The sequence below is a fragment of the Biomphalaria glabrata genome, chromosome 1, assembly GCF_947242115.1.
Source record: "Biomphalaria glabrata chromosome 1, xgBioGlab47.1, whole genome shotgun sequence".
NCBI lineage: Eukaryota > Metazoa > Mollusca > Gastropoda > Planorbidae > Biomphalaria > Biomphalaria glabrata.
In genome coordinates this window covers 41,209,971-41,234,498 of record NC_074711.1, presented here as the reverse complement: position 1 = coordinate 41,234,498, position 24,528 = coordinate 41,209,971, and the positions used below count along the sequence as shown (strand labels likewise).

At 40.8% G+C, this 24,528-nt stretch overlaps 1 protein-coding gene across 3 annotated transcripts in view; it reads right to left on the bottom strand.

Annotated features, from left to right (window-relative positions):
- LOC106062095 (calcitonin gene-related peptide type 1 receptor-like) overlaps positions 1–24,528 on the bottom strand; it is a 176,958-nt gene that overhangs the window by 65,322 nt on the left and 87,108 nt on the right. For all 3 annotated transcript variants that reach the window (XM_056036950.1, XM_056036962.1, XM_056036957.1), the window contains 2 exons: positions 24,011–24,263; positions 17,880–18,071 (listed from right to left, as the gene is read on the bottom strand). In XM_056036950.1, the coding sequence (XP_055892925.1) occupies positions 17,880–18,071; positions 24,011–24,263 (445 nt within the window). The remainder of the gene's footprint in view (positions 1–17,879; positions 18,072–24,010; positions 24,264–24,528) is intronic.

The window sequence follows — 24,528 nt, the reverse complement described above, 5'->3', positions numbered from 1 at the left end:
GCGGAACATCCCCCCCCTCTTAACCACTAGTTAGCATTGTATAGCCCCTTTTACACTAAACTGACCAGGGTAGAACACAAACAATCTATTACACCAAGGTTAGATCCAACCCCCAAATTATAGGCCATAAACACACATCCCAAGTTACACCCAGACGCCGAAACAAACGTACGCAGCCGTTCAGTTCAGGAACATTAAAATTGAAAGTTACGCCCCGAACGCCGAAACAAAAGCACGCAACCGTAAAGTCCAGAGACATTAAAATTTGGTGTCCACGTACATCCCTTTGAGTCGACACTCCTAACGCCCAGGGCTATTCAAATCGTTTCCGTCCGCTGTACCGTCGAGCGATGGTCCAGCCTGATAATTATGGTATGGTTCCGCTTTCATCCTCCTTCGTCCCCCCCCCCCCCCCGGGTCGCGGGTTAAAGAAGTCAGGTGAATGAGCCCCAAATGAAAAGATTGGTCCAATTTAACAATTCTAAACTCAAAAGACTCGCTGGCCATTGGATCGTCACTACTCTTAACATACCGTTCGGGAACCTATAAAAGCCGGAGACGAAAGTTTCAGGTTAATGCCATTCTAGATCAGAATCACTGAGAAGTCAGAAGACTCTCAAGTCAACGATTCATTTGGGAACTTGTGTAAGGCAAAGCGGGTGAGTTGGAAAAACTTTATCATTATTATTTAGTGTGTCTTCGCCTGTAACATATATGTTTATGTATCATTGCCATGTTAATACTTGTTTGCTTCCAAATATGATATTTGTAAATCTCTATGAACATGTGTTCCTTAATAACTCGTCAATGTTGACTGTATTCCCAACGGTGGACATCCACCTTACAATTTAGTTAATCCTAATGTTTATTTATGCATTTGTTATTTATTCATATCCGTAATCATCTGGACCTACTCGCGTCTAGATCATTTTCTTACCTGTGCATATGTACCTGTATATGTGCACATATATATACATTATAATTATGCTTGTTTTGGTTATGCACATACTGTGCTGTTACCATGCATCCTTAGGCCTGAGAATCAGTCTCGCGTGTCTACCCCACTATTTTCAGCTTGTCAACCTGCATAGTTATGTGCCCTTTTGCACCCCCTCCCTTCTTCTTGTCACGGTCCTCTGGTCACGAGTGACCGCGGACTTGTTTACCTGTGGGTCAATGAGGTCACAGGGGCTACAACCATGTAATATGGTCCCCCTGTTTCCCTCCTCATTTATGCCCCTGCCTTGTACATTTATATTTGTATTTGTATTATTATTATTGTATTATTTGTACAGCAATTATTACTAGACCTAGTAAAATGTTGTTGACAAGTATCTTAGTTAGCCTGAGGGAGACGCTCCTACCAAGGATGCCCCCCTCGCCAACCAGCCTGTATGGTTTAATAATTCAGGCTTTTCTCATGTCTCATTTCATAGCCTCCTACACCAGGGCTGGCGTGTTTTGTTGCCTGAAGGCAGTCCTCAGCAGCTCTCCACACATTCCCGTTGAGGGTGAGTCACTCATCGCCCTCAACCAGAACTGAAGGCATTCCAGGCTGAAGTCCCAAGACCAGTCTGCAACTACCGCAGGAGTAAGCCCACCGCGTGGCATCCTCATATTCATCACACTAGTGCCTGCCTACCTGCAGGGCACCAGCAACTGGCTACAACACAACGGAGCTTCAACTTACCCCACCCCGAAGGAGAACCTTGCATAACAGATAAGTGAGAGACAGCCGAATAAGCAAACCATACACGAATCTTTATGAGCAATATCCCAGTGATGATATGATCTTAAACGTTATCACAAAATTCTAAATCTTCCTGTACATCCCCCCCCCCTCACTCACTGATTGTATTTCCTCTTAATTAATCTTTATTAAATATTTGTTCTTTTACGAAATCATTAAGCTTTGCGTTTTGCTTGTGCCTGCCTATGTGCCTATATAATACCAACAAAATATTTACCACGTTGTGGCTCTAAGACTTTACCCCTAGGAGTCGCAGGCCATCGTCCCCATCGGGAAGTGCATACGAACCGATCGGCGGACTTATTCCACCACAACGGGGGTAAACTGTGACGCCTAGTCCGGGATCACCAAACCCTAACTCATTCAGTATAGGCACAAGGCAATAAGCAGAACGTTCACAAATTTCCACCCACTAGACCCTATAAATATATATTGATAACATAGAACTACATATTGCTCAGTATGGTTTGATTATGTCAATGCTGTATAGTATATTATATTAATTATATAATTGTTGTATAACATTTAGATAATAACACAGGTGAAGACATAATTAAATAAATATTCAGTTAGCCTCTCACCCGCTTCAGCTTCTGAGCATATTTCCCCATCACCTCTATCCCACAAAAATGGCTGAAGGCACTAGATCAAAAGCCGAATCAGCTAAATCTATCAAAATTCGCGAGCTCAACGAGCTAGCAGACCAAATAGGTATCAGGCCTGATGATCGACCAACGTTCGTCCTGGCTAAGTTCGAGGAGTGGGAAAATAGGGAAAGGGAAAAAGAAAAAATAGATAGAGAGAGGGAAAAGGAAGCTCACGCATTCCGTATGAAAGAAAAGGAAATAGAGTTAGAAAAATTAAAAGCTAACGACGAATCGTGCACAACAATTGCTGCCGATCAAAACTCCCCTAACTGTCAACCCCCCTACTTCAACTTAGAACCTTTCGATGAAACCAAAGAAAGTATAGAGACTTTCTTAGAAAGGTTTCAAAACGTGGCTACCAACAACCAGCTACCAATTGGCAAATGGCCATTTAGAGTGTCACAAGCTCTTCGGGGTAAGGCCTACGAGGTGTATGCTAAGCTCCCCTCATCTAGTCAAAACGACTACTCAGCGCTCAAGAACGCACTGATAGTCCAGTTCGACTTGACCGCCAGCTCCTACCACAAGAAATTTAGGAACTCTCGCCTTGAAAGACGTGAGATGTATTCCAGTCTCTTTGCTAGACTAGAGAAATACTTGGATAAATGGTTATCCTTAAGTCCCTTCACTCAAAATTATGAAGGTCTAAAAGACCTTATTCTGGTAGAACAGCTCCGCGAATGTATGACCCCTGACCTTCGCATCTTCATAGATGAAAGCGGTGTCACTACACCACAAGAAATAGTCAGTTACTCTGATAGATTCCTAGCCGCCCACAGGGAACAGAAGCCTAAAACATCTGATCAAACCCCACCGGCAAGGAAAGCGGGCAATCTCCCCAACCCCCAAAACACTGCTAATCACAAAAATGGTAAGCTAACACGCCAGCCCCCTAACCAGCCTTACGCACCACAACTTCCATCTTCTCGCCAAGTGAAAAAATGGTGTGAATTCCATAAATCGTCAGGCCACGACACACGCGACTGCAGGAATGTAAACCGCACTTCCCCTCAACCATTGCTACTAATAACAAAAGCTGACCCTCAGGGCGGTATCGTCGGATCGAGCGATACGGACTCTGAAGAAGGATTGAGTGAGGACGGTCCACCCCCAACAGTAGAAACTGTGCTCGTAAACAACAGGCCTGCCACTTGCGCCAACGACACTGGGTGCAAGTTTGAAGCAATAATTAGGCGATCATTTGTGAACCCCAAAGATTTCACTGGTGAATTTGTCGAGATCCAGCTAGCAGATCGCAGGTCCCCGCCACAAACCTTACCCATTGCACGGATAAATGTTGAATCCAGATACGTGCACGGTATCGTCAACGCCGCTGTAATGGACGACCCCTGCTACGACCTCACACTAGGTTGTCGCTACGTCTTTTTGGGAACTCCAAAAAGACCCGCTCTTCCAACTGCAAGCATCCTGAATGCAACTCCCCCTGAAGTTCCACCATCAGAACCTGTCATCGCCGCCCCGGTGACTACCAGAGCCCAGACTCCTGATGAGTCACCGGAGGAGGTCCCCAACACGCTCCCCAAGGAGTATAGGGAAGCCCAGCGCAACGATCCATCACTCTTGAGGCTCTTCGCCATTGTTGATGAAGGCAGGCCGCAAACCGGTAAGTCTATATTTTTCTGCAAGGCAGGCCTCCTGTATAGGCGCCCTGGCAACAAAGATGGTGGTCGCAGCCAAGTAGTTGTCCCCATGCAATTCCGTACCCAGGTCTTGCAAACAGGCCACTCGTCGTCCCTGAGCGCTCACCAGGGCCAAGGCGCCACCATCAGCCGCATTAGTTATTACTACTTTTGGCCAGGAATGGCTAATGACATAAGAAGGTATGTTGCCTCCTGCCCACAATGCCAGAAAATGTCCCCCAGGTGCCATGTGCCTCCCGTGCCCCTGGGGAAAACGCCTCTGATCGAGACGCCCTTCAAGCGGGTCTCTGTAGACATAGTAGGCCCGTTGCCTCGCACCAAGAAGCGCAACGCCTACATCCTCTGCGTGGTATGCCAAGCCTTCCGCTGGCCAGAGGCAGCTGCTCTTCCTTGCATTGACACCAAACATGTTGCAGAAGCCTTGTTCACTATATTTACTAGAATAGGGTTCCCAGAAGCGATCCTCACAGACAACGGCTCTCAATTCACTGGGAGGTTAATGAAGGAGGTCTACGAAACCTTCAACACGAAGCATCTTAGGTCCTCTATATACCACCCCCAGGCAAATGGGCTGGTCGAGAGATTCAATCACTCTCTCCTTACCATGTTGAGGCGGCTCGTTGATGGCCGACCAGAAGAATGGGACACCTATCTCAACGCTGCCCTATTTGCCTACCGTGAAGTTCCTCAGGCGAGTCTGGGTTACTCACCCTATCAAGTGATATTCGGGTCGCAGCCCCGCGGTCCACTCGAGGTGCTTAAACAAAACTGGACTAAGGAGCAGGTAGACCCGGAAATCAAGACTGTGTCCAAATATGTCCAGGACTTGCAGGAACGCCTAGCGACAGTTAGGTCTATTGCAACTGACAACCTGAAGAGGGCCCGCAAGCGGCAGGAAAAGAACTACAACCGTAGGGCCAAAGAACGTTCGATTGAAGTTGGAAAGAGTGTCTTAGTGTTGCTGCCAAAACACACCAACAAGTTGCAGATTTGCTGGCAAGGCCCATTCGAGGTCGTCGAGAAAATATCGGCCACTAATTATAAGGTAAAAATTGGTCGTAAACAGAAGGTGTTTCATGTTAACCTCCTCAAGGAGTTCCTTGAAAGGCCTTCGAGCGATGCCCCTTCGGCTCTCATGTCAATTGCCATAGCCGAGGACACTGTTGAGCCTAGGAACTTGGTGGAATATCCTCTCCTGCAACGCGAAAGCTTCAAAGACGTCTCCATCAGCAACGAACTCACCTCGGCTCAGGCAGAGGGAGCGCGAGTGCTACTGGAGAAGTACGGCGATGTCCTGACAGACAAGCCGGGGCGCACCAACCTTGAAACTTTCTCCATGAAATTGCTGGATGACAAACCGGTAAGAGTCAAATCGTACCCCCTCCCGCACGCCAAGGCGGAGATTGTCGAGCAGGAGGTGGCGGAACTCTTGAAGGCAGGAATTATCACCCCCTCCACCTCCCCATACAACGCCCCAGTCGTTCTGGTGAGAAAACCTTGCGGGGCTCACCGGATGTGCATCGACTTTAGACGGCTAAACGCAGTCACAGAGTTTCAAGCGGAACCCCTTCCTGATCCGGCCACCATTTTTGCTAACATCAGTCATGCCAGGTTCTTCAGTAAATTTGACCTGAGCCGCGGATACTATCAAATCGAAGTGAGTCCCGAGTGTCGTCCGCTTCTCGCGTTCAGCACCCCTCAGGGCCACTACGAGTTCCAAACAGTTCCGTTCGGTATCTCTAATGCAAGCTCGGTGTTCACCAAGATGATGAGGCGGTTGCTCGCCCCAATCAAAGGGTCAGGCGTTCATAACTTCATAGACGATATCTTGGTCGCTAGCGAAACATGGAGCGAACACTTACAAACAGTCGAGTCTCTACTACAACGTCTTCGTGAGACAGGTCTCACTGCACGGCCGAGCAAGTGTCTAATAGGATTTACTAAACTCAAGTTTCTTGGGCACATGGTGCAGGAAAACCAGCTCCTCCCGGATGAGGACAAAATCAACCACCTCCTAAACGCCCCTCGGCCCGAGACTAAGACAGCTGTCAGGTCATTTCTCGGCATGTGTGGATATTATCAGAAGTTCCTGCCTAACTATAATGCTATCGCCGCACCGCTCTCCGATCTCACTAAGAAAGATCAACCAGACAAAGTCATCTGGGACGAGAACTGTGAAACAGCCTACCAGGAGTTGAAGAGACTACTGGCAGCCAAGCCCGTCCTGCGGCTCCCGGACCTGTCTAAGACATTCGTCTTGAGGACTGACGCCAGCAGCACCGGCATCGGAGCCGTTCTGATGCAAGAAGGTGACGAATCACCACCCACTCTTTTCCCAATAGCCTACGCCAGCCGGAAGCTATCCCAGGCCGAAGAACGATACGCCACTGTTGAACTTGAATGTCTGGCATTGGTATGGGCGATAGAAAAATTCCAACCTTACTTATATGGCCGAGAGTTCGTGCTCCAAACGGACCACAGACCCTTAGTCTATCTATCCTCCTCGAAGAACCTGAACTCACGACTAATGAGATGGTCATTGTTGTTACAACCCTACTCCTTCCGAGTCGAACACATCCCCGGGAGCAGCAACTTCGCCCCAGATTTCCTCAGCCGTCACTCACTCGATCTAAGTGATAGACTCATGGTAGACCAGAGGCTGAAAGTCAACGCACCCAGCTTCACCCCAATGAACGCTGAGCGGGCCCACGACAGAGAGCTCCCCTCCCCCGGGACCCTGGGCATCGATGCGAGCCCTGATGCATAAACAGGCTCATATCCCGCCGGTCACTTCAGTATTTCAAAATTAATAATGCCTCTACGAGGCATTATCTTTGGCGGAGGGGTGTGTGACGAAACGCGTCCCTTCTCAATACAGAACTGACCTGTGCGGAACATCCCCCCCCCCCTCTTAACCACTAGTTAGCATTGTATAGCCCCTTTTACACTAAACTGACCAGGGTAGAACACAAACAATCTATTACACCAAGGTTAGATCCAACCCCCAAATTATAGGCCATAAACACACATCCCAAGTTACACCCAGACGCCGAAACAAACGTACGCAGCCGTTCAGTTCAGGAACATTAAAATTGAAAGTTACGCCCCGAACGCCGAAACAAAAGCACGCAACCGTAAAGTCCAGAGACATTAAAATTTGGTGTCCACGTACATCCCTTTGAGTCGACACTCCTAACGCCCAGGGCTATTCAAATCGTTTCCGTCCGCTGTACCGTCGAGCGATGGTCCAGCCTGATAATTATGGTATGGTTCCGCTTTCATCCTCCTTCGTCCCCCCCCCCCGGGTCGCGGGTTAAAGAAGTCAGGTGAATGAGCCCCAAATGAAAAGATTGGTCCAATTTAACAATTCTAAACTCAAAAGACTCGCTGGCCATTGGATCGTCACTACTCTTAACATACCGTTCGGGAACCTATAAAAGCCGGAGACGAAAGTTTCAGGTTAATGCCATTCTAGATCAGAATCACTGAGAAGTCAGAAGACTCTCAAGTCAACGATTCATTTGGGAACTTGTGTAAGGCAAAGCGGGTGAGTTGGAAAAACTTTATCATTATTATTTAGTGTGTCTTCGCCTGTAACATATATGTTTATGTATCATTGCCATGTTAATACTTGTTTGCTTCCAAATATGATATTTGTAAATCTCTATGAACATGTGTTCCTTAATAACTCGTCAATGTTGACTGTATTCCCAACGGTGGACATCCACCTTACAATTTAGTTAATCCTAATGTTTATTTATGCATTTGTTATTTATTCATATCCGTAATCATCTGGACCTACTCGCGTCTAGATCATTTTCTTACCTGTGCATATGTACCTGTATATGTGCACATATATATACATTATAATTATGCTTGTTTTGGTTATGCACATACTGTGCTTTTACCATGCATCCTTAGGCCTGAGAATCAGTCTCGCGTGTCTACCCCACTATTTTCAGCTTGTCAACCTGCATAGTTATGTGCCCTTTTGCACCCCCTCCCTTCTTCTTGTCACGGTCCTCTGGTCACGAGTGACCGCGGACTTGTTTACCTGTGGGTCAATGAGGTCACAGGGGCTACAACCCTGTAATATGGTCCCCCTGTTTCCCTCCTCATTTATGCCCCTGCCTTGTACATTTATATTTGTATTTGTATTATTATTATTGTATTATTTGTACAGCAATTATTACTAGACCTAGTAAAATGTTGTTGACAAGTATCTTAGTTAGCCTGAGGGAGACGCTCCTACCAAGGATGCCCCCCTCGCCAACCAGCCTGTATGGTTTAATAATTCAGGCTTTTCTCATGTCTCATTTCATAGCCTCCTACACCAGGGCTGGCGTGTTTTGTTGCCTGAAGGCAGTCCTCAGCAGCTCTCCACACATTCCCGTTGAGGGTGAGTCACTCATCGCCCTCAACCAGAACTGAAGGCATTCCAGGCTGAAGTCCCAAGACCAGTCTGCAACTACCGCAGGAGTAAGCCCACCGCGTGGCATCCTCATATTCATCACACTAGTGCCTGCCTACCTGCAGGGCACCAGCAACTGGCTACAACACAACGGAGCTTCAACTTACCCCACCCCGAAGGAGAACCTTGCATAACAGATAAGTGAGAGACAGCCGAATAAGCAAACCATACACGAATCTTTATGAGCAATATCCCAGTGATGATATGATCTTAAACGTTATCACAAAATTCTAAATCTTCCTGTACATCCCCCCCCTCACTCACTGATTGTATTTCCTCTTAATTAATCTTTATTAAATATTTGTTCTTTTACGAAATCATTAAGCTTTGCGTTTTGCTTGTGCCTGCCTATGTGCCTATATAATACCAACAAAATATTTACCACGTTGTGGCTCTAAGACTTTACCCCTAGGAGTCGCAGGCCATCGTCCCCATCGGGAAGTGCATACGAACCGATCGGCGGACTTATTCCACCACACACATATTGTATGCTAATGATTCACATTAATTCAACTCTGCCCTTATCCAGGAGGGCATGTCCTATAAGGGCGATACTTTATTTTAACTCTGGCTTCCTCATGGATTAGTCTTATAGGAGACACAACCGGTTGACTTTTCTGTATAGAAACTACATTACATCTTGTATTAACACTGTTCTGTCAAAGGACATGTCCTGTACAAACACTGAACTGTGCCTTGTATTAACTCTGACTCTCAAAGGACATGTCCTGTACAAACACTGAACTGTGCCTTGTATTAACTCTGACTCTCAAAGGACATGTCCTGTACAAACACTGAACTATGCATTGTATTAACTCTGACTCTTAAAAGGACATGTCCTGTACAAACACTGAACTATGCATTGTATTAACTCTGACTCTCAAAGGACATGTCCTGCATAGCAACTGCATTACATCTTGTATTAAATGACATTTTTTTCTATTTCTATTGATTCGGAAATTCAAGAAATATGAAACACGACAGAGAAATGGAGAGTAGGAAGGGGCGATAACGCGGAGCAATATATCGAGAAAGAGGGAAAGAGAGAGAGAGAGAAGAAAAAAAGAACTATTGGTGGTCTGGATGATGAAATAAGGTACGAGTGCTAAGCGAGTTTTTCTGCAGATTGCCCTCATAAAAATGTTAGGTTTTTTTATGTTAAAAGGGAAGCAATTCATCAAAGAATAAATCATCATCTCCCTTTATTAATTGTATAAAAAAAACACAGCCCTGTATTTTAGCGTTCAAGTTCAAGCACGAAAGAGTTATCCAATCACTGCAATCTTAGACCTGATCGTAGATTGAGCCCCTTTACACACTAGGGATGAGCCATAGACACAGATATATATTATTATACCTAGACTTAAGGAAACGGAAACAAATTCCTATCAAATAATGATCTGATCACAGACCTATATATATAGACCGTTATGTGCGTAACTCTTTTTCAGGCTGTAAGGGAAGTCGCCCGAATCTAGGAAAATCTATCTTTTCTGTCTTAGAAAAGTAATTAGTTTTCAAAGTTTGGAAATAATGCATTACCATTTTGCGAATTTTTAATAGAATGGGCTATTAATCACAGAACTAGATATTCACGCAAATTTATGAAATAAAGCCATTTCATGTTAGTTTCCATTGAAATAATGTTGATTATCTAGATCTATCTAGATTGTATATCTAAAAATTGCAAAATAATAATTATGAGACGAGAGTGCTCTTTTGTATATTTAATTACTAGATCTAGATCTAAACATTAAATTATATGTTGCAAAGGTTAGGATTGAAAAAAAAAACTTGACTTCTAATAATTACTTTACAAAACAACGCCTTGTTTCAGCTTTTTTGAAAATTTTCACTTTTTTTTTTTGTATTGTTAAAAGATCTCCATGTCCATAGATTATATATGTCTGTGCGTTGGGCATTCTGTGGACGGTGTACAAAATTAAGTAACAACAAAAAATGTGAAATAGTTGTGAATTTCCATTTTTTTTAAAATAGAAATTGTATCCCTTAAAGCTTGTTTGTTTATTATATAGGCACATGTATGCGTAGAAATATAACTTCAGTCGTTCTCGTGAACAAGTCTAGATACCTAGTTTTTGTTTTGGTTTATTCAGACTACACTCTCATTTACACTAACACACAAGACTAACAGGTGAACAGACCATATTATGCTGTTCAGCAGTCATGGTTATTGAGAAGTTGTATATAGTTCATGATCAAATACACTGTTCATTGTACTATACCCGCTGGAGTTCATCAGTCGCAGATATAGGAGCATAAACAAGTGGTCCGAACAAGATCAGTTCCATGCTCATTACAAAGAGCGAAGACCCAAAATTGTTCTTAGTTCATGATTTTGTTGGTGCGTTTACCAGCTGACAGTTCAGCTTGAATTCCTATTGTTCTAATGTTTCTATGTCCAACACTATAAACTTAAAGCAGGGCTAATCAACAAAGTTCCTGGACATCACACAGTCATCCTCACGTTGCGGATAAGAGGTGAGTTGGGCGCCATTGCATGCATGCATTCATCTTAGAAAAAAAATTTTTTGATATATTTCAATATTTCAGACTTTCATAATCGTTGTCTATTAAGTTGCTCTCAGGATGAATAAATTTGGTTAACATTTAAACCTTTATTTGTAATCGAAAATCAAGTTAACTCTTCTGAAAACCGTGATTCTTAAATAGGCCTACAAGTATATTATCACCAGACTGACACTTTGCATTGTTAGGGTTCTGCGCAATTAAAGTCCCATTTTTATGATTTAAATGGACCCCCTTAAGTCTCGTGTCTATTCAGTTCCGGTCCTAGCAATTGCGGGGCCCTATGCGAAACTGATTGCGCGGGGCCTAGTCTGGGTGGGAATAAGGATAATAAGTGAAAATTAAGATTTTGTTTTAGAAAATAAATTCGGCTTTGAATTTTGTTTATGCGATCAAGTTAACTTTACTTTACAAATCTGAAACTATAACATATTTGTATGCCAGTGACTATAAAAGTAGCTAAGGTATTGGAACTTCCGGTTAATGAGAAAATTCCTCCGATTATTACATTTTATTAAACGAAAGCTGACAATGTCTTTTTTTTAATCGCGCGTAGGAATGGCTTTTTCCGTAATGAATGACACCCACAAATGACAATTTTGACTATTTTTCATGAGATTTTTATGAGTTTTCAGGAGATTTTAATAAGTGCAGGACATTTCCAGGAATTTTTCGTATATATTTTGCAATTAATAATTACAAATAGAATTAGCGCGGGGCCTATGAAAGCGCGTGGCCCACTGCGACCGCATAGGTTGCAGTAGCCTAAGACCGGCCCTGTGTCTATTTCTATAGCCGATGGTTAACTAGGGTGTCATGTGGCCCGAACACAACCAACAACCTTTTCGTCTCCAACAAATGTTAGGTGCCAACTAAAGGTGGTTAACTCAGGAGCATCCTCTAAATGAAGACATTCAAAATACCAGGATTCACCGGGATTCAAACTCGGAACTTTCAGGATCAAAAGCTTAACAACTCGACCACAACTCTCAATATAAAGTGTTTGTATATATATAACGCTTAGTAATAGACATAGGGAAAACCCAGACCTAAAAGTGCATTCAATGCTAGAGACCTTAAAGTTCAATAGAAAGCTGCCTGCTGGACCCTGTCATCAAAGTGCGTATACTTGATAGAGTAAAATGAGAAAAAAATCATTATATCCCATATCCACCTCTCTTTATTTCACTCTCTCTGGAAATGACGTCTGCTAGGAAGTTAAATTTGCCAGAACATCTGATACAGTGGATAATATCGAGGATTAGATTTATAAATAGATCGGTAATATAAATACTTTGTTATTTTCACCGGTTACCTTAATTAGCATTATATATATATATATATATATATATATATATATATATATATATATATATATATATATATATATATATATATAATGCATGATGATAGTTTATTAAACTCTTTTGGACACGATTTGAAGATTTGTGTTTCCACCCACGTGTTAACACGTTTGCGTAGTTTTAGTTCATTTCTGTCGACATTAGTTGGGGAAAAGTAAAGGTGGTTGGTGGTTGGTCGTTGTGCTGGCCACATGGCACACTCGTAAACCGTGGGCCACATAAACAGATTGCCTTTACATCATCATCCATTAAAAATCATAAGATCTGAAAGGCAAATTTTACTTTACAGGATAATTACTAGATAGTTAGTATGTGGTCTTGGAACTCTCTACATAAAAGTTAAAATAGTTGATTGTTGAACATATTTATTCACTTTGTTTGTTCACCCAGTTAATTCATCCTGATAGTTCATCCTGCTAGTTCATCCTATCGGTTCATCCTGTTAGTTCATCATATTTGTTCTTCTGGTTTATCTATAATTTTTTGTTTATGTAAAATGGATAATTCCCCGGACAAACAGACATTTTCCACAAATATTTTTTACTTATAAACATAAACATTAATTAGTGTTAGGACTAGAGATGCTCACTTGCGATCAGGTTTCTTAAATAATTAATGGAGTCGTACGTACATCCGGTAATAGCCATGTCAGTCAGAGAACAGAAATGGCATGTCAAAGTCAGCATTATGTAGCTGACGTCAACACGGGGAGTCCCAAACCAAAAATGTTTAATTATTCGATGCCGACTTATGCTAATTTATCAGAAAAGGTTAAAGTACAGAAAGTCTTGAGGTCTTGAGGGTATTAACCAACTTAACCCGTGATCATTGCTCTGCAATGTGGTCTGGTAGTTCCGGGTTCAAATCCTGCCCGATTTCATTCCCTGACGTCCTGGGGGTGGAGCTTGGGCTATGATGTACTTCAAATCACAAGGAATGTCCCAAAAAACATGTAAAACAAAAATACGAGGTTGCTAAATAAAGTGCTTCAAGACAAGTTTATAGCAGCACAAAAATTAGCGATTACTAAAGAGCAAGTCAGCATCATTTTCAAAAACGTCAATCCAATGAAAGCTGCTGGGCCTGATGGTATACAAGGGCGAATCTTAAAAAAATGTGCTGAACAACTAGCTGAACCTTTCCTAGAGATTTTTCCCTCTTCATTACTAAACCATGAGATACCATCTGTGTGGAAGTCTTCTATAATTGTACCTGTGCCAAAGGTTTCCAAACCAAAGGAAATGAATGACTTTAGACCTGTTTCACCTTCTTCCAATGTGTCTAAATGTTTAGAAAAACTGATAAAAATGTTCCTTCTTAATGATCTTTGTAGTAAGTTAGACCCTTTACAATTTGCTTACCAAAAGGTGTAGACGATGCCATCCTAAATATTTTAAATTGTGTCTACAAACATCTGGACTTACTAAACACTTATGTAAGATTGTTCTTTATTGATTTCTCATCAGCTTTTAACATTATACAACTTCATTTACTTATTGAAAAAATGAAAGCGTTGAAGATTAGTCCATATACAATACTATGGGCTAATGAATTTTTGACCCAAAGACCTTAGAGGGCTAGGGTAAACAATGTAATATCAAATGCACGCATAGTTAACACAGGGGCGCCCCAGAGGAGGCTGTGACATCGCCATTGTGGTTCATTTTGAATACCAATGATTTTCAATCCGATAGTCCTTTTTGCTCCTTCACTAAATTCGGCTCTTCTTGTCCTGCTCTCAAAGAGCTCAGACGTAAATGAGTTTTTCAGAGAGATAGAACACATTGAAAAATACTGCAAAGATAATTTTTTGTTATTAAATGTAAAAAAAAACCGACAGAAATGATAATACATTTTCGTAGGGACAAGAAGGAAAATGATATTGTATCTGTAGCAGAAGAGACTATTGAAAAAGTGCAAAATTTTAAATACCTTGGTAGGCCTACTATCCTAGACAATAAACTAGATTTTAAATACTGATTATATCAGCAAAAAAGGGCAGCAAAGATTACGATTACTGAAAAAACTGTCCTTGTTTAATTTTAGTGAAAAGGCCTTGGCTATGTTTTATCACGCTCACATCTGCAATATTTTAAGTTTTAATATGACTGCCTGGTATGGCAACCTGAGCATTAAAAATAAAAACAAACTCCATAAAATCCTAAATGCTGCTGGTAAAAGTCATTGGCAAAAAACAAATTTCATTTGGGCAGTTGTTTGAGACAAACATTGATAAAAAAGCTAAAAATATTCTAGAAATAAAAAATCACCCCTTCGGTCAGGATTTTGTGATTTTACCATCACAAAAGAGATACAAGACACCGATAGCAAAGACAAACAGACACAAATACTCTTTTGTTCCCCTGGCAATCAAATCATTAAATAGAAACAATCTGATATAAACTTTTTACATGTAAATTATGAGTGAGTCTGGTGTGAATGTACATTTTGTTTTTTTCTAGTTACAATGTTTTGTTTGGTGTAATGCACAAATTGTAAGACAAATTTCCTTACGGACAATAAAGATTATTATTATTATTATTATTAGAAGAAGAAGAAGAAATTCAATGTAAATTAAATGTTTAACGTAAAGGCCAACATTAGAACTATAACAAACAGACCATCTCATTTTTCTTTTTTAAATGCATTTTTTAACGGACAAGATTTTGTCTCGCGCAATGATTTTAAACGGGAAATGAGAAGTGTCTCATACTGGATCAGTTCGCTGTAATGCAGCAAAGTTAATTGGATTCCTTACGAAGACAAGAATAATTTTTTTTATAAAAGTACAATTTGTAAGAAAAAAATGCGTTCCCAATAGCTCTTGAATTCGCCTTCCTATCTCATTTCCGGTCTTGGTCTGACGAGAGTACGACGGTGCTATTAACACATCCTTTATTCAGCGCTTTTTTTTCTTTGTCAAGATGCAGGACGAGACAATGGATTTCAAAGCAAACGAAGAGATTTAACATCCCAGAAAACGGATCAATTTTAACATCTGGACGATACATTAAAAAAAAAATTAAATTAAAAAAAAAACAACCTTGTTTGACTTATTGATCATTAGTTAAGAATTGTAGTCGTTAATGAAAGTTAAGATCAGTTCATATCAAATGGAATGCCGAATTTAATTTGGTTGGGTTGTGGAGGGTTCCTTACATCGTATGACCATGTAGTTTTTTATTTCAGCTTTGGGAACACAGAGGCGTATCTTTTTAAATTTTAGAGAAAGGTAGATCTCGATACACGAAACAAATCTTTACTTGTTAGTACAGTTTTGAAGTACCTGAGAACAGAAGACATTTTTAAGACTGGAAACAGTAGAATTGCTCATTCATCGTGATAGCACCAGCTGATTGGATTGAAACTTGTTTTAGGGCCTAGAGAGTTTCCTTTATTTTTACTTTAATCTATCTTTTAGAAAACAAAGTCAAGCTGCTCAGCACGTTTATTAAAGAGTTTTGTGTTTCGTTTGTTTTGTCTGAAATAAAGGTTATGATGTTTTGTTTGGCTTTTAACTAACCCAGTTCAATTATGCTACACATTCAGTTATCTCATATTTAAAACTGAATGTAAGGTGTATGAATGTATGTCCCGCATAGAAATCAAAACCATTTAACCAATCTTGATCAAACTTGTCATAAATGTTCCTCAGATCAGGGAAGAGACCGTAGTGTACGTTTAATTTCCTTTCCACAACAAAAAGACCCTAAATATAAATAAATTTAAAAAAAACCTAAATATCCCTCAATTAAAAAACGAAACTTCGATAACAAATCGGGTAAACCCGTTTTAACAGTAATTTATATTTGATATGCATGTCGGCTAAACGAGTAAACCCATTTTGCCACTCTAATTTTATTTTCGAGGCATGATAAAAAAAATAATGTGAAAGGAACATTCGCCATGTTTGACATAGATCCAAATCCAATCCATTAGACTAATGATACTTAAACTAAGGCCAGCATGCCGCGGGTCGTATATACATACATACTTTTCTTCCTGATGCTCAAGCTGACCTATAACCTATGACATTTTTCCTCAATAATTTTATCAACGAAGTTCTCAAGATATATATATATCACTTGTTACGTCTGTTACGAGACTCTGAATCATACACCATATTGTGAACAAACAGACCCATCAATAGTAGCTTCGAAGAACTTTAATCTTGGTTCTACAATTAATATGTCCATAATAATCTAGTTTACATTACTCCATTTTCTAATCTAACCTTCCTCTTTCAACACGCATTCGCGCCATTCCACATTCAAACTATGTTGCACACATATATATATGTATCAGTATTTTAAGCATGTTGAACCGCTGTATTGCACAATGTCTAGACCAAAGTCATTTGTATCAAGTAGAAACATTTTCTAATGGGTGAAATAAAGTCAAAATTCTAGTTTTGTGCTGGCCACACTGTGTCTTTGTTAACTCTATGCCATAAAATAAATCTTTAAAGGGAAACATTACTTGTACTTGTTTATTGTTTTTATCATCTAAAAATAGCGTCTCCAATCGCTATTGCATTTGCTTTCCTGTCTCAATTATTGATTGATTACCTTGAAATTAAAGGTGGACATGGAATTTAAAAAAAATAATCTATAATTAAAATGAGTTAGCTAGATAACAAGGATTGCTTGCAAATACTTTCTAAGCTAAGATACTGCCTCAATTAAACGAATTCATTTATAATGTATAATGTCTTGTCACGAATTTCGTTTGAAGAGTTGACACTATTATTTAGGCAGCCGAGATGTGCAGCCCAGCGTGACAGTCTAAATACCCCAAATTACTTTTGTTTATAGGTGAAGCTGTGTTGGCATCTTCTGCAGTAATTTAATCACAGAACACACGTACCATCACCGAACGTTACCCCCAGAACACACGTACCATCACCGAACGTTACCCCCAGAACACACGTACCATCACCGAACGTTACCCCCAGAACACACGTACCATCACCGAACGTTACCCCCAGAACACACGTACCATCACCGAACGTTACCCCCAGAACACACGTACCATCACCGAACGTTAGCCCCAGAACACACGTACCATCACCGAACGTTACCCCCAGAACACACGTACCATCACCGAACGTTACCCCCAGAACACACGTACCATCACCGAACGTTACCCCCAGAACACACGTACCATCACCGAACTATACCCCCCCCCCAGAACACACGTACCATCACCGAACGTTACCCCCAGAACACACGTACCATCACCGAACGTTACCCCCAGAACACACGTACCATCACCGAACTATACCCCCCAGAACACACGTACCATCACCGAACGTTAGCCCCAGAACACACGTACCATCACCGAACTATACCCCCCAGAACACACGTACCATCACCGAACGTTACCCCCAGAACACACGTACCATCACCGAACTATACCCATAGACAAACGGCTTACTTGAAGAGATGGCGTACTGCAGGAAGCTGGGACAGCTAATGTACACTGTGGTGCCAGGCGTGGTGTCGTCCCAACAGCCGTAACCGTCCCAGGTTCGAGGGCACGTGCCGTTCTCTTGAGCCCCGAGGGTTAGCTGTCGCTCACAGCAGCTGACGGCGTCTTCACAGCACTTCTTCCAAAGAAAGCACATTTCTGAAAGGAAAACAAATATAATCATGTTATGTTATAGCAGTGTTTCCCAAACTGTGTTCCGCGGAACCCTAGTGTTACCCGAGACCTGAATAGGTGTTCCGCGAACTACTGGAATAATTAACTAGTAGGCCACCACGTGAATTAATCTCTCCTAAAAACTTAGCAAAGTGTTCCGTCTAATTATCTTAATGTGCTAAGTGTCCCGTCAAAGAAAAAGTTTGGGATACACAATGTTATAGAATTAACTACTGAGTAACTACTCCTCTGATGAAATCAATTTTTACATTTATCTTAAGTTCGTCCAAAATCTATACCAATGTGACTGTGCATGTTTAAGTTTAATGATGTCCCGCCTTTTTTTCAATCAAACTTAAAGAAACTGATTCGACTATAGCACGTCTATTAACTTACAGTACTTCTACTCAATGGCCGAGTCGATAGTTTTGAACGAGATCTCGATTTAGATCTAGTCTTGTGTCAAGAGAATGACTTTTAATGAATTTGAATGTCTGGCACTTTTATATAACTATTAGGTTAATAGAGACAAGTTAAATTTAGACAATGTAAAGACAAAATTAGTTAAAGAGTTATGCAATAGTATTTTTGGTATATACCAATCAATAGTTATGTAACATATCCTAGTAATTCCTAGCAGGTCTTTTTTTAAAATTGAATTAATGAGTTTTTTAATGATTGGTTATGTGACCTGTTTTTTTTTCTTTCTAAATGAAATAAAATAAATATTAAGATTGTAAAATTCATTCCTTAAATGTGTCTTAACAATAAAATATAAGCGCATTTGTTCTCTCTCTCTCTCTCTCTCTCCCTTTCTGTCTCTGTCTCTCTCTCTCTCTTGGTTTCTCTTTCTTTCTTACAGCCTCTATTTCTCTCTTTCTGTCTGTCTCTGTCTCTGTCTCTCTCTCTCTGTTTCTCTTTCTTTCTCTCAGCCTCTATTTGTCTCTCTCTTTCTGTCTGTCTCTGTCTCTGTCTCTATCTCTTGGTTTCTCTTTCTTTCTCTCAGCCTCTATTTGTCTCTCTCTTTCTGTCTCTGTCTCTGTCTCTCTCTCTCTCTTGGTTTCTCTTTCTTTCTCTCAGCCTCTATTTCTCTCTCTCTCTCTCTCTCTCTTAACCTCCTTTCTTTGACTCTTAACCTCTCTTTATTTTCTCTCCATCTCTCTCAGCTTCTCTATCTTTCTCTTTCAGCCTCACTTTCTCTCTCTACGCCTATTTTTACTTTCTCTCTCTCTCTCTCTCTCTCTCTCTCTCTTAAAACTACAAATGATGTTACTGATCGATGACCTTGTTTAACAGCGTTGGATTAAAATGAGAACATTGAATTTAAAAAAAGAACAAAACTTAAAACACACTCTCATGACTGGACCAGACAACATGGTCAGCTGTTGCAGAACTGATGCCTTTGAGTTCTTTTCCATTCATCCACTTTTCTTCCTGACCTATGACCTATGACCTATGACATTTTCCTCAAGAATTTGATCAATGAAGTTCTCAAGAATTGGTTCGAAAGGCACAAATACTTTTACAACTTTTTTGTCCCAAAGGAAGCTGAAACTATCAAATCTTCTAGCGATGAAAACAAAAATATTTGACTTGGAAGTTTTGGGACGTTTTAGAAAGTTTTGGGAGGTTTTGGGACGTTTCTTCAGAAATCACATTTTTTTACGTCCTCGCCTAAAGAAAAAAACAAAAAAAAAAAACAACTTTGTTCGACGTCAGGGGATGGCAGCGTTCAGGATTCGAATCCTTGACCATTAGTCGACAGACCTTAGCGTATTACACAATACAACAGGTACATTTATGCCAGTAAAATCAATCTTTAGAAAATAGAATATTGATGACATATGGACAAATATTGAGTTAGTTTGTTGTATCTGCGTTAACCTCAACGATCCTTAGTTCCTTGATCAATTATAAATTCGCCAACTTGATCTAAATTATCTAGTCTTCCAAATACTTTGACTTAGACTTAGGTCCTCCCGCGCCTTTCGGCGCATTGGGTGGCAAGCTGTCTCCATAAAGATCTGTCACTGGCAATGCCTGAAGCCTCCTCCCACCTGGTGTCCAATGTTCTGAGGTCTTCCATGAAGGTGTGTCGCCAAGTAATACGAGGACGTCCCTGTTTGCGCTTTCCTCGTTTTGGCTTCCATGTTATCGCATCTCATGGTGTGCGTAATTCATTTTGACGTAGAACATGTCCAGCAAACCTCATGTGCCGCTCAGTCACAACCTCACTAAGTGTTCGACTCCCAGTTCGTCATAGGATTTCCTTGTTTGAGACCCTATCTGTGTAACTGACACCCAAAATCCGACTCAGCCATCTCTTTTGAGCCACATTAAGTCCTTTCTCAATTTCGACAGATGACTCTCATGTCTCACATGCATATGTAGCAGTTGGAATGACGATTGTGTTGAGAAGGTGTATTTTTGTCTCAAGTCCAATGGCTTGGCTAGTCCAAATAGGCTGCAGCCTTTGGAAAATGCTCCCTGCCTTTCCTATTCGGCACGCTACATCGTGGTAAGCATCTCCATCATTTGTTATGATGCTGCCAAGGTACGTGAACTTGTCCAGCTCTTCAAGCTTTGACTCGCGAAGTCTGACGGGGACACCCTTTGCCTTATATCCCAATCGCATAATTTTAGTCTTATCCAAGTTTATGCGGAGGCCAATTTTGGGTGCCTCTCTGTCTAGGCTCTCCGTCATTTCTTGAATGCATTTATTTGTAGCCCCGAGTAGTGCAACATCATCAGCAAAGTCCAAGTCCGTCAATCGGAGTTGTTCACGCCATGGAATACCAAAGGCAGTCTGTTTCATTGCTCTCCTCATTGTGTAGTCGATGGCTAGTAGGACAAGGAAGGGAGATAAGATGCACACCTGTCTGACACCTGTCTCGATTGTAAAAAACTCTGTTGTTCCCTCTTCTGTTTTAATGCAGCAACTAGACTGACTGTAAACGTGTCGTAGGATCTGGACGAATTTTTCTGGGATGCCATATTCTCTAACTATTTTCCATAATGATTCTCGGTGGACACTATCAGATGCTTTTTTGAAGTCCACAAAACTGATCGATAGCCGTTGTTGGTACTCAAGAATTTGTTCTATGATATTTCGTAGAACGAAAATCTGCTCTGTACATGATCTGCTTCTTCGGAAACCTGCTTGTTCTTCTCTGAGCCTTTCATCTACAGACTGTTGAAGCCGTCTTAACAAGACAGTGCTGAAAACTTTGCCCGGGACAGAGAGGAGAGTAATGCCCCTCCAGTTGTTGCAGTCTGCCAAGTTGCCCTTTTTTTTGAAGCTTTACAATCACTCCCTTTTGCCAGTCCTCGGAGACTTTTGAAGTTCGCCAACAGAGATATAAGAGATCAGTCATTCTGTTAACGATGCACTGTCCCCCATATTTTAGCATTTCTGCTGATATCATGTCTAGCCCTGGTGCTTTGTTATTCTTTAGCACTGCAATGGCCATGGTAACCTCCTCAGCAGTTATTGGGTCTGTCTTGACCTTGAGATCATTGTCTGGAGAGGGGTCCTTGAATATGTAAGTTAGGTCTGGCGACAGTTGGTTAAGGGTCTCTTTAAAGTGCTCTACCCATCTTGCATTCTGTTCTTGTAGGACAGCTGCTTGTGCCTCTTGTCCCTTCTGCTCAATCCAGTCCCGTTTATCTCGCCGACAGCTTCTCTTTACTTTCAGATCTGCTTCCCTATAGGCTTCTTCCGCTAGGCTGCGATCCTGTGTTTTATTTTTCTGATCTCGTCTACGTTTGGCCTCTTTCCTCTCATCTATCAATTTCCATGTTCTGTCTTGTATCCACCGTTTCTTGTATGAACCTCGCCTCCTTCCGATAACTTCTTCCGCGCACCCAATAGTGGTATCTTTGAAGTTGGCCCACTCTTCTTCAAGGGTCAATATATCTGCAAGAGCCTCAAAGCGGTTCGTTAGTTTCAATTGGAACTGTGCTGCAATATTGCCGTCTTTAAGCTTCTCTACATTAAATGGGCCGGGTCGTGTGGCTCGTTTTGGTTGGCGTTTCAATCGGCGTCTTCCAAATAATGACGTGATAATAATTATTAAATTTTAATAATTCTGAATTTCTTTTTTTTTTTCTGTTGAAAGAGAAAGGTGCTAATGTGAAAAGAATCATGCTGCTTTTTTTTTTAAATTATATTTTTATGTCATGTATCATTTCACGAACAAAAGTTTCAATTTCATTTTATTTCAGACACCCGAAGGCAGGGAATGAATTTTTTTAAAAATAATTTATGTCCTAAAGAATAGAATGAGTTCAGTTATGTAGTTTCTGGAGCATGATTGAAACCCTGTCAGTGCTTTATATTTATTAAACCGATACACATTATTACTTGTTGTTTTAAAAACCAGCTCGAGAATCAGATATTTTAGTTGAGCACCTGGTAATAATAAGATGTAACTAAGATCAACTGGTGAGACCTTACCTAAACTGCAAAAATAGACACCAAGAAAACAGACAATGATTTCTTCTGTTACTTTTACCGAAATAACTAGGTCACAGCTGGGTCTCCACAGCCTTTTCAAACAACCGTCTTTAAAGTAAAGCAGTTTTAGATAGAAAAAAAGTAGAAATAATGTCCGAAGGATAAAACCTTTTTTAAATATGAAATCAGGGCCGCCGATACATATTGCACAATGCGTGCTTTTTTTTTGGGGTGGGGGGTGGCCAAAACGTTATTTCAAATAAAGTAGTTAAATAAATAAATTAATTAATATATATCCCATACTTCATACAACAATTAAATGCATTAAAGGATAAAATGTGAAATGTTAAACAAAGAATATAGAAATTTTTGACATTTTAGACAATAGAAGAAGAGAAATAGAATCTGAGCAACAAAGATTTGCAGAAATATGTTCCAGAGTGAGCAGTCAAAACTAACTGATCCTACGCAAAAGCAATCGGATACAAATTGAAACTTTTATGAAGAATTAACAGCAATCGATATTTATTTGAAATCTGAAATAAGTCCAGATGAAGTTCTTGAGTTTGTATGTAGAAATAACAAATCCTGAACTTGTACAAATTTAGTCATTGTACTTTGAATTTTTCTAACTATATCAATTTTGGGCTAGTGTCATTGGTTAGTTGAGAACGGTCATTTTCAAAATTAAACCATTGAAAGCTACTAAAAAGTTGGACAAAAGTTCCACTTTCAGACCTTGTGGTATAGGGCAGATGATATAATGGTCAGTTTCTGTGGCCCACTGTTAACGAGGGTAACATGTAGCCATCACAACAAATGTCATGTACCCATTAGAATTGGGTGACCTCAGAAGCAACAAAAGATCCTGAAATAAAAAATCCCAGTCATCACCAGGATTGGAACCCGAGTCTCCCTGTGCGAAAGCCAAGTGCTTTATCGCTCAGCCACCGCGATCCCTCCCCCCCCCCCCCCCAAAAAAAAAAAAAACAACGAAAGAAATAAAAAAGTTACTAAGAGACTCTGAAAAGTAAGTTCATGGTTCTCTTTAGAGATACAAAAATATGGGGACGGCATTTTTTGTTTTCGCATGCCGGTGGCCACAACCCTCGAGTCTGCCATGTATGAAGTATGTATTCCAAAGTCTAACAAATTGATATAGGAAGTTCAACGATTTTGACGGTATTGCCGAAAATTCCCAAATGCAATAAGACCTCATTACCAAAATAAAAGTTCACGTGATGTCTAAGGATAAAACAATGAAAAATATGGTCACGTGATAACCATGTTTGATACAAAGTTCTTATATTTAGAATATATAGTGCAGCAAGTGACTCAATGGTGTTTATTTACGCTTGGTGAATGAGGTCCAAACAGCAGAAGACAGCGAGAAGATGGAGATTTCCAAAGAAGAGATTCTTGAGACAGTGCAAAGGTTGTCTCCGAGGAGGAACACTGTTTCACAAACCTGTGCTTGTAGTTCTGCAGATTTTCTCAGCCCACGTTGAGTTCTCGGTGTCCGGAATGAGAATTGTCCACTGTGGGAACTTGGTCTGATTGTTCATGACCACCAGGAAAGGATGAGAGGGGTGGAAGGTGACATCACGTGACTGGGTTATGAACGAATAGCATCTCGCGCAGGCCTGAAGTTTGAATTCTTCTTTGACGTAACTTCCGGACTTGCTGCGGCACTTCTGATTGGTTGATTCAGTCGCAACAAACTGAAAAACAATTCGAAAAAAAAGTATAGATATAACACACACATTTTTAATAATCTTTTTTAATTTAAAACATTATAATAATATTTAGTTACTCAAATCTTTGTATACTTTTTTCCCAAGTAACTCATTGAGATTTAGTAATTAGAAACTTCGATGGATATCTTATTTCAACACAACCAAGATAAACCTCTATCGAGATATGGTCACTAAGTTTAGAGAAGTCATTGTTTATATTGTTACGAATCTCACTATCCAGGCTCTCTGC